The 12,500-nt window shown below is 45.6% G+C and overlaps 1 protein-coding gene across 5 annotated transcripts in view; it reads left to right on the top strand.

Moving 5' to 3' along the window:
• The window catches only part of LOC128699530 (uncharacterized), a 167,977-nt gene extending 155,483 nt beyond the window's left edge, over nucleotides 1–12,494 (top strand). For all 5 annotated transcript variants that reach the window (XM_070098100.1, XM_070098097.1, XM_070098102.1 and 2 more), the window contains one exon: nucleotides 11,937–12,494. In XM_070098100.1, the coding sequence (XP_069954201.1) occupies nucleotides 11,937–11,996 (60 nt within the window). In that variant the 3' untranslated portion in view covers nucleotides 11,997–12,494. The remainder of the gene's footprint in view (nucleotides 1–11,936) is intronic.
• Nucleotides 12,495–12,500: the final 6 nt, after the last annotated feature.

Genomic DNA, 12,500 nt, shown 5'->3' with positions numbered 1-12,500 from the left:
CTTTAATAACCTGACTTTGACTTTAACAACCTGACTTTAACAACCTGACTTTAACAACCTGACTTTAACAACCTGACTTTAACAACCTGACTTTAACAACCTGACTTTAACAACCTGACTTAAACAACCTGACTTTGACTTTAACAACCTGACTTTAACAACCTGACTTTAATAACCTGACTTTGACTTTAACAACCTGACTTTAACAACCTGACTTTAACAACCTGACTTTAACAACCTGACTTTAACAACCTGACTTTAACAACCTGACTTTAACAACCTGACTTTAACAACCTGACTTTAACAACCTGACTTTAACAACCTGACTTTAACAACCTGACTTTAATAACCTGACTTTGACTTTAACAACCTGACTTTAACAACCTGACTTTAACAACCTGACTTTAACAACCTGACTTTAACAACCTGACTTTAACAACCTGACTTTAACAACCTGACTTTAACAACCTGACTTTAACAACCTGACTTTAACAACCTGACTTTAACAACCTGACTTTAACAACCTGACTTTAACAACCTGACTTTAACAACCTGACTTTAACAACCTGACTTTGCAATTTAATCAAATTAATATAATCTCTCGTTCTTTTTGAGTAATTATTTCGCTAATTGCTTGTAACTGATGTTGGAAAGAGTAATTAATGAGACTTGAAGAAGTGGGAAGGAATGAGAGAGAGAGAGAGAGAGAGAGAGAGAGAGAGAGAGAGAGACTGCTCCTTCATATTTATACGTCTTGCTTTCCTATTTTTTCCGCTTATAACTTTTAAGTTATACATTTCCTGGTCCTACATTTGCTTTTGTAACTTAACACACCCTTCCCTAACTCTCCCCCCTTAATCCTTCCTCCCTAACCCTTCCTAACTAACCCTTCCTAACTAACCCTTCCTAACTAACCCTTCCTAACTAATCCTTCCTAACTAACCCTTCCTAACTAACCCTTCCTAACTAACCCTTCCTAACTAACCCTTCCTAACTAACCCTTCCTAACTAACCCTTCCTAACTAATCCTTCCTAACTAACCCTTCCTAACTAACCCTTCCTAACTAACCCTTCCTAACTAACCCTTCCTAACTAACCCTTCCTAACTAACCCTTCCTAACTAACCCTTCCTAACTAACCCTTCCTAACTAACCCTTCCTAACTAACCCTTCCTAACTAACCTTTCCTAACTAACCCTTCCTAACTAACCTAGCCTTAACTGTCGCTACTAAACTCATCCCTCCCTACTAACCATCCCTGGCCTGGTAGTTGCCCAGCTTCTCAACTCACTCCTGTGTTCCACTCTGGAGCCCAGCTTAAACTGACTCCCAAACACTGTCTACTCAGGCTCCAGCTGGCACTCAGCAACATGTGCTGAGGCACCCTTAAATTAACTTTGAATGTGGTTGTTAGTAATTATAACTACAAGTTTAGTTGTTAGTGTTGATAACTTTAAGGACGACTTATTGCTTTATCGTAAATTTAACGATGGTTGTTGCATGGTTCTGGCAACACTGCTCTTGTTAACAATGATGATTGTTGCATGGTTCTGGCAACACTGCTCTTGTTAACAATGATGATTGTTGCATGGTTCTGGCAACACTGCTCTTGTTAACAATGATGGTTGTTGCATGGTTCTGGCAACACTGCTCTTGTTAACAATGATGATTGTTGCATGGTTCTGGCAACACTGCTCTTGTTAACAATGATGATGGTTGCATGGTTCTGGCAACACTGCTCTTGTTAACAATGATGATTGTTGCATGGTTCTGGCAACACTGCTCTTGTTAACAATGATGATTGTTGCATGGTTCTGGCAACACTGCTCTTGTTAACAATGATGATTGTTGCATGGTTCTGGCAACACTGCTCTTGTTAACAATGATGATGGTTGCATGGTTCTGGCAACACTGCTATTGTTAACAATGATGATTGTTGCATGGTTCTGGCAACACTGCTCTTGTTAACAATGATGATTGTTACTTTGACTTTTACAATCTCTTACAAGTGACATACTTCACTTTTCCATTATTATTGAAAACGGAATAATAATAATAATAATAATAATAATAATAATAATAATAATAATAATAATAATAATAATAATAATAATAATAATAAAATATTGATAATGGTAATATATAAACATCATAGTAAATAACTTTTATACCAATAGTAATAATATTTGACGAAATCTCTCTCTCTCTCTCTCTCTCTCTCTCTCTCTCTCTCTCTCTCTCTCTCTCTCTCTCTCTCTCTCTCTCTCTCACTTCCGTCCGTCGTTATTGAATTTATTCTCGCTCTTATCTGCTCTCTCTTCCTCTTTATTTGTCTGTTTCCACCGTGCTCTTTATCTCCTTAATACTTTTCACAGCTTTCTTCCCCTGGTATTGATTGTGTGTACACACACACACACACGCACACACACACACACACACACACACACACACACACACACACACACACACACACACACACACACACACACACACACACACACACACACACACACACAAGAATTCACCTTGGGAAGTATAAATATACACTCCAGTCAAAACACCTCACAAACAAGTACCATACTTACAGACACTATGAGATAAAAAAAAGCATGGCTCCCTCCCCATCCGACACTAGGTCACCGCCTCAGACGCCGGATTCCTAGGATGCGACAAAACACTGTGTAACATTAATTTAGTTTAGTCTCCCCTGTCAGCTACAATTCTTCCGTCCAGCCAATCACGTCTAGCGAGAGTTATACTCAGTTGTTGGAGTACAGTACTGTGAAGCTTTTAGACGGTGTGAATAAGGTTGGTTTTAGCATGCAATGAAAGGGTCAAACAATGGTGGTCGTTCCTGTCGTCCAAGTAGTTATGAAGTGAACATAAATGAATCCACGACCAATTGTCCCACGCTTTAAGAGGAATAAACTGAGATTACAAGTTACGTGTGTGTGTGTGTGTGTGTGTGTGTGTGTGTGTGTGTGTGTGTGTGTGTGTGTGTGTGTGTGTGTGTGTGTGTGTGTGTGTGTGTGTGTGTGTGTATGTGTGTGTGTGTGTGTACTCACCTAATTGTACTCACCTAATTGTGGTTGCAGGGGTCGAGACTCAGCTCCTGGCCCCGCCTCTTCACTGATCGCTACTGGATCCTCTCTCTCTCTGCTTCCTGAGCTTTGTCATACCTCTTCTTAAAACTATGTATGGTTCCTGTCTCCACTACTTCACTTGCTAGGCTATTCCACTTGCTGACAACTCTATGACTGAAGAAATACTTCCTAACGTCCCTGTGACTCGTCTGAGTCTTCAGCTTCCAGTTGTGACCCCTTGTCCCCGTGTCCCCTCTCTGGAACATCCTATCTCTGTCCACCTTGTCTATTCCCCGCAATAACTTGTATGTGTGTGTGTGTGTGTGTGTGTGTGTGTGTGTGTGTGTGTGTGTGTGTGTGTGTGTGTGTGTGTGTGTGTGTGTGTGTGTATACTCTTAGTTACTATCATATGCCTGGGGATGATTTCACCTCCTGATTCATTCGACTTTTAACTTTTTTTTTGGCATCGTAGGCCCCTGTCGTACCTATGCTTAAAACTGTGAATTGCGTTTGCTTCTACTACCTCCTCATCTAGGTCATTAAACGTGCTAACCACCCTCAGCTGAAGAAGTATTTCCTAACATTCTTGTGGCCCGTTTCATTCACGTGCATGACAAACAAAACCGGTCATAACACTGGTCTTTGTTGGACCATCATCTACACCTCTGGTCCCAACACTGGTCTTCGTGGGACCTCCATCTACACCTCTGGTCCCAACACTGGTCTTCGTGGGACCTCCATCTACACCTCTGGTCCCAACACTGGTCTTCGTGGGACCTCCATCTACACCTCTGGTCCCAACACTGGTCTTCGTGGGACCATCATCTACACCTCTGGTCCCAACACTGGTCTTCGTGGGACCTCCATCTACACCTCTGGTCCCAACACTGGTCTTCGTGGGACCTCCATCTACACCTTTAGCCACAACACTGGTCTGCGTGGGACCTCCATCTACACCTCTGGTCCCAATACTGGTCTTCGTGGGACCTCCGTCTACACCTCTGGTCCCAACACTGGTCTTCATGGGACCTCCATCTACACCTCTGGTCCCAACACTGGTCTTCGTGGGACCATCATCTACACCTCTGGCCCCAACACTGGTCTTCGTGGGACCATCATCTACACCTCTGGTCCCAACACTGGTCTTCGTGGGACCATCATCTACACCTCTGGCCCCAACACTGGTCTTCGTGGGACCATCATCTACACCTCTGGCCCCAACACTGGTCTTCGTGGGACCTCCATCTACACCTCTGGTCCCAACACTGGTCTTCGTGGGACCATCATCTACACCTCTGGTCCCAACACTGGTCTTCGTGGGACCATCATCTACACCTCTGGCCCCAACACTGGTCTTCGTGGGACCATCATCTACACCTCTGGCCCCAACACTGGTCTTCGTGGGACCATCATCTACACCTCTGGTCCCAACACTGGTCTTCGTGGGACCATCATCTACACCTCTGGTCCCAACACTGGTCTTCGTGGGACCATCATCTACACCTCTGGTCCCAACACTGGTCTTCGTGGGACCATCATCTACACCTCTGGCCCCAACACTGGTCTTCGTGGGACCATCATCTACACCTCTGGTCTCAACACTGGTCTTCGTGGGACCATCATCTACACCTCTGGCCCCAACACTGGTCTTCGTGGGACCATCATCTACACCTCTGGCCCCAACACTGGTCTTCGTGGGACCATCATCTACACTTCTGGTCCCAACACTGGTCTTCGTGGGACCATCATCTACACCTCTGGTCCCAACACTGGTCTTCGTGGGACCATCATCTACACCTCTGGTCCCAACACTGGTCTTCGTGGGACCTCCGTCAACACCTCTGGTCCCAACACTGGTCTTCGTGGGACCATCATCTACACCTCTGGCCCCAACACTGGTCTTCGTGGGACCATCATCTACACCTCTGGCCCCAACACTGGTCTTCGTGGGACCATCATCTACACCTCTGGCCCCAACACTGGTCTTCGTGGGACCATCATCTACACCTCTGGTCCCAACACTGGTCTTCGTGGGACCATCATCTACACCTCTGGCCCCAACACTGGTCTTCGTGGGACCATCATCTACACCTCTGGTCTTCCTGACAATATCGAGGTTTTTCATTTCACTTCGGTCAATTTTTCTCTCCAAAATATAACATAGAAAACAACAGAGAAACAAGATCATTTCTGTTGTGTATGTGTAGCCACAAACAACCGAACATCAGGAGAGGGACCTTTGACGACGTTTCGCTCCGCCCTGGACGATTGTCAACTGACCAGAACAGAGCGAAACGTCATTAGTTTCCTCCATAAGAACGGAGGAACACCGCAACATAGCTACTGACCTATACAAGGCAGGTCCATCTCAAGAGCAAAACATTCTCACCCAAGTTATTTGTCAGTTGTCACAGGCACGTTAGTTTTTATTTGTCGTTGATGTTAGTCGTGTTTCACATACGTCTTCCGGCGTTCATTGCACTATCTTTGCCTTCCCTTCTAAAGTGAATATCTTAAATTATACAGTTCTTATGCAGCTCTTTTCCTTATTCCTTGGAGCTACTGGCAGGCGTCCTGTGTGTGTGTAGAAGTTACACCATTATAACTTAAGATCAACGACAGGTAAGAACTGTGCCAGCCGCTGGAATAAGATGAAAATATCGGTTACCTGTAGAAAAATGTAAGTCATTAGGGTAATGGTGGTAATATCACTGATGGTAGTTACAAGAACAGCAGGAGTGGTTGTAGTTTATGTGATGGTGGTGGTAGTGATTGTGATGGTGGAGGTTGTGATGGTGGTAGTAGTGATGATGGTAGTAGTGATGGTGGTGGTAGTGATTGTGATGGTGGATGTTGTGATGGTGGTAGTAGTGATGATGGTAGTAGTGATGGTGATGGTAGTGATTGTGATGGTGGAGGTTGTGATGGTGGTAGTAGTGATGATGGTAGTAGTGATGGTGGTGGTAGTGATTGTGATGGTGGAGGTTGTGATGGTGGTAGTAGTGATGATGGTAGTAGTGATGGTGGTGGTAGTGATTGTGGTGGTGGAGGTTGTGATGGTGGTAGTAGTGATGATGGTAGTAGTGATGGTGGTGGTAGTGATTGTGATGGTGGAGGTTGTGATGGTGGTAGTAGTGATGATGGTAGTAGTGATAGTGATGGTGGTAGTAGTGATGATGGTAGTAGTGATGGTGGTGGTAGTGATTGTGATGGTGGAGGTTGTGATGGTGGTAGTAGTGATGATGGTAGTAGTGATGGTGGTGGTAGTGATTGTGATGGTGGAGGTTGTGATGGTGGTAGTAGTGATGATGGTAGTAGTGATAGTGATGGTGGTAGTAGTGATGATGGTGGTAGTGATGGTGGTGGTAGTGATTGTGATGGTGATGGTAGTGATGGTAATGGTAAGTTATGTGACCCAACGTATAAGTCGGAGCTTCATAACACTGGCAGCACGAAATAACGATCAAGATACTCAGAGGAGACATGTTCACGATATAAAATATATTTAGTGATAGGTACATGATGGATCTAAGTACGCTATTCGTCAGGAAAGAGACCAGAACAAGGGACCACACAGACCAGGACAAGAGACCACAGAGACCAGAACAATAGACCACACAGACCAGAACAATAGACCACACAGACCAGAACAATAGACCACACAGACGAGAACAAGAGACCACACAGACCAGAACAATAGACCACACAGACCAGAACAATAGACCACACAGACCAGAACAACAGACCACACAGACCAGAACAACAGACCACACAGACCAGAACAACAGACCACACAGACCAGAACAACAGACCACACAGACCAGAACAAGAGACCACACAGACCAGAACAACAGACCACACAGACCAGAACAACAGACCACACAGACCAGAACAACAGACCACACAGACCAGAACAACAGACCATACAGACCAGAACAACAGACCACACAGACCAGAACAACAGACCACACAGACCAGAACAACAGACCACACAGACCAGAACAACAGACCACACAGACCAGAACAACAGACCACACAGACCAGAACAACAGACCACACAGACCAGAACAACAGACCACACAGACCAGAACAACAGACCACACAGACCAGAACAACAGACCACACAGACCAGAACAACAGACCACACAGACCAGAACAACAGACCACACAGACCAGAACAATCGTCCACACAGACCAGAACAACAGACCACACAGACCAGAACAACAGACCACACAGACCAGAACAACAGACCACACAGACCAAAACAACAGACCACACAGACCAGAATAACAGACCATACAGACCAGAACAACAGACCATACAGACCAGAACAACAGACCACACAGACCAGAACAACAGACCACACAGACCAGAACAACAGACCACACAGACCAGAACAACAGACCACACAGACCAGAACAACAGACCACACAGACCAGAACAACAGACCACACAGACCAGAACAACAGACCACACAGACCAGAACAACAGACCACACAGACCAGAACAACAGACCACACAGACCAGAACAACAGACCACACAGACCAGAACAACAGACCACACAGACCAGAACCAGACCACACAGACCAGAACAACAGACCACACAGACCAGAACAACAGACCACACAGACCAGAACAACAGACCACACAGACCAGAACAACAGACCACACAGACCAGAACAACAGACCATACAGACCAGAACAACAGACCACACAGACCAGAACAACAGACCACACAGACCAGAACAACAGACCACACAGACCAGAACAACATACCACACAGACCAGAACAACAGACCACACAGACCAGAACAACAGACCACACAGACCAGAACAACAGACCACACACAGACCAGAACAACAGACCACACAGACCAGAACAATCGACCACACAGACCAGAACAACAGACCACACAGACCAGAACAACAGACCACACAGACCAGAACAACAGACCACACAGACCAGAACAACAGACCACACAGACCAGAACAACAGACCACACAGACCAGAACAACAGACCATACAGACCAGAACAACAGACCACACAGACCAGAACAACAGACCACACAGACCAGAACAACAGACCACACAAACCAGAACAACAGACCACACAGACCAGAACAATCAGACCACACAGACCAGAACAACAGACCACACAGACCAGAACAATCAGACCACACAGACCAGAACAACAGACCACACAGACCAGAACAACAGACCACACAGACCAGACCATACAGACCAGAACAACAGACAACAGACCACACAGACCATCACATCGACCACACAGACCATAACAACAGACCACACAGACCAGAGCAACAGACCACACAGACCAGAACAACAGATCACACAGACCAGAACAACAGACCACACAGACCAGAACAACAGACCACACAGGCCAGAACAACAGACCACACAGACCAGAACAACAGACAACACAGACCAGAACAACAGACAACACAGACCAGAACAACAGACCACACAGACCAGAACAACAGACCACACAGACCAGAACAACAGACCACACAGACCAGAACAACAGACCACACAGACCAGAACAATCGACCACACAGACCAGAACAACAGACCACACAGACCAGAACAACAGACCACACAGACCAGAACAACAGACAACACAGACCAGAACAACAGACAACACAGACCAGAACAACAGACCACACAGACCAGAACAACAGACCACACAGACCAGAACAACAGACCACACAGACCAGAACAACAGACCACACAGACCAGAATAACAGACCACACAGACCAGAACAATCGACCACACAGACCAGAACAACAGATCACACAGACCAGAGCAACAGACCACACAGACCAGAACAACAGACCACACAGACCAGAACAACAGACCACACAGACCAGAACAACAGACCACACAGGCCAGAACAACAGACCACACAGACCAGAACAACCAGACCAGAACACAGACCAGAGCAACAGACCACACAGACCAGAACAACAGACCACACAGACCAGAACAACAGACCACACAGACCAGAACAACAGACCACACAGACCAGAACAATCGACCACACAGACCAGAACAACAGACCACACAGACCAGAACAACAGACCACACAGACCAGAACAACAGACCACACAGACCAGAACAACAGACCACACAGACCAGAATAACAGACCATACAGACCATACAGACCAGAACAACAGACCACACAGACCAGAACAACAGACCACACAGACCAGAACAACAGACCACACAGACCAGAACAATCGACCACACAGACCAGAACAACAGACCACACAGACCAGAACAACAGACCACACTGACCAGAACAACAGACCACACAGACCAAAACAACAGACCACACAGACCAGAATAACAGACCATACAGACCAGAACAACAGACCATACAGACCAGAACAACAGACCACACAGACCAGAACAACAGACCACACAGACCAGAACAACAGACCACACAGACCAGAACAACAGACCACACAGACCAGAACAACAGACCACACAGACCAGAACAACAGACCACACAGACCAGAACAATCGACCACACAGACCAGAACAACAGACCACACAGACCAGAGCAACAGACCACACAGACCAGAACAATCGACCACACAGACCAGAACAACAGACCACACAGACAAGAACAGGAGACCACACAGACCAGAACAACAGACCACACAGACCAGAACAAGAGACCACACAGACCAGAACAAGAGACCACACAGACCAGAACAACAGACCATACATACCAGAACAAGAGACCACACAGACCAGAACAACAGACCACACAGACCAGAACAACAGACCACACAGACCAGAACAACATACCACACAGACCAGAACAGCAGACCACACAGACCAGAACAACAGACCACACAGACCAGAACAACAGACCACACAAACCAGAACAACAGACCACACAGACCAGAACAATCGACCACACAGACCAGAACAACAGACCACACAGAACAGAACAACAGACCACACAGGCCAGAACAACAGACCACACAGACCAGAACAACAGACAACACAGACCAGAACAACAGACAACACAGACCAGAACAACAGACCACACAGACCAGAACAACAGACCACACAGACCAGAACAACAGACCACACAGACCAGAACAACAGACCACACAGACCAGAACAATCGACCACACAGACCAGAACAACAGACCACACAGACCAGAACAACAGACCACACAGACCAGAACAACAGACAACACAGACCAGAACAACAGACAACACAGACCAGAACAACAGACCACACAGACCAGAACAACAGACCACACAGACCAGAACAACAGACCACACAGACCAGAACAACAGACCACACAGACCAGAATAACAGACCACACAGACCAGAACAATCGACCACACAGACCAGAACAACAGATCACACAGACCAGAGCAACAGACCACACAGACCAGAACAACAGACCACACAGACCAGAACAACAGACCACACAGACCAGAACAACAGACCACACAGACCAGAATAACAGACCATACAGACCATACAGACCAGAACAACAGACCACACAGACCAGAACAACAGACCACACAGACCAGAACAACAGACCACACAGACCAGAACAACAGACCACACAGACCAGAACAACAGACCACACAGACCAGAACAACAGACCACACTGACCAGAATAATCGACCACACAGACCAGAGCAACACACCACACAGACCAGAACAACAGACCACACAGACCAGAACAACAGACCACACAGACCAGAACAACAGACCACACAGACCAGAACAACAGACCACACAGACCAGAACAACAGACCACACAGACCAGAATAATCGACCACACAGACCAGAGCAACAGACCACACAGACCAGAACAACACACCACACAGACCAGAACAACAGACCACACAGACCAGAACAACAGACCACACAGACCAGAACAACAGACCACACAGACCAGAACAACACACCACACAGACCAGAACAACAGACCACACAGACCAGAACAACAGACCACACAGACCAGAACAACAGACCAGAACAACAGACCACACAGACCAGAACAACAGACCACACAGACCAGAACAACAGACCACACAGACCAGAACAACAGACCAGAACAACAGACCACACAGACCACAACAACAGACCACACAGACCACAACAAGAAGACAGCAATAAAGGAAAAGTTCCAACACAGAAATATAATGTTGTCAGAGTGAAGGGAGTAAAGATCTGGAGTGTATTAACAAGATATATATCTTGGGCCCCACCTGCTACCCTAGGACGGGGCTTGACAGCTAGAGCTCAACCCCCGACGACACAATAATGAGAGCACAAAAAACACTTGTGTAGGTAATTACCACTTAACAATTACCTATATTATTTATATTAATTTTAGATAAATGATATTTTAATATTACAAAGGTAACTTACATATTAGTGTCACTCATTAACTCTAATTAGATCTGTTAATTACTCTTAATACTTAAAACACTTTTAGGGTAATATATCTCACAAATACTCTATGACATTATTAAGATGATATACGTCACGTCAGTGTTATCAACACAATGTTTATGTAAACTAGATAATACACACACGAATATATATATATATATATATATATCATAAAAGTTAGTATATATTAAGCTACTGTTATTCTCAATGTTAAGTTTAGCTTCCTCATGATAAACATTCAACTCTTTCCTGATGTAGTGATCTTCATATTTCTAATTTTTTACATAATGTTGCAACTTGTAAGTTGCTTACTATCGACTGTACTTCATTTTGCAACACCTTGCAACTTTCCTTCAACACTTCACTAACATCCACCTTCCTCTTGTTCTTGCAGCCCCTGAGGAAATCACACAAGAAGTATCGTGCACCGAAGCCTCCATGCAAGACAGCGTGACCTCATGCAAGTTGACCTGACCTCAGAGGAGTTAACTCAGTCTCCCTGCGGGTCGACCTGACAACATGCAACAGAGACCTGAATACACAAGTCGATTTAGTCTCAAGCAAGATGAACATTATATACAAGCCAGTTTGACCTTAGATGAAGAGTCCCTTTACCTTTATATAAATACCTTTGGCTTCAGCGATTTGCCTTCGTGTAGTCCCATGTAAGGCAAGTTATGTATTACACCAACCCAAGTCGATCACTGCCCATGTTAGGTTGGTTTCACGCAGACAAGTCTTCAAGACAGCTGATCACACCACGTACAGATCTCTCTGCTTCGCCCCGAGATGCACTACACTGAAAAAAAAAGACAAACGGTTTGGACTAATATAGGAACATCTCCCCAATCAATGTTAACGTCTCCGGAACCAAACGGAGGTTAATGGCGTCCAGGGAAGATGTAGAACAACATTAACATTGTCCTGGGAGCCACACGACTTTTCAGTCCAGTACGGA

Source organism: Cherax quadricarinatus, chromosome 61, assembly GCF_038502225.1.
Source record: "Cherax quadricarinatus isolate ZL_2023a chromosome 61, ASM3850222v1, whole genome shotgun sequence".
Taxonomy (NCBI): domain Eukaryota; kingdom Metazoa; phylum Arthropoda; class Malacostraca; order Decapoda; family Parastacidae; genus Cherax; species Cherax quadricarinatus.
The sequence above is the reverse complement of the archived record's forward strand: the minus strand, read 5'-3'. Positions and strand labels throughout refer to the sequence as shown.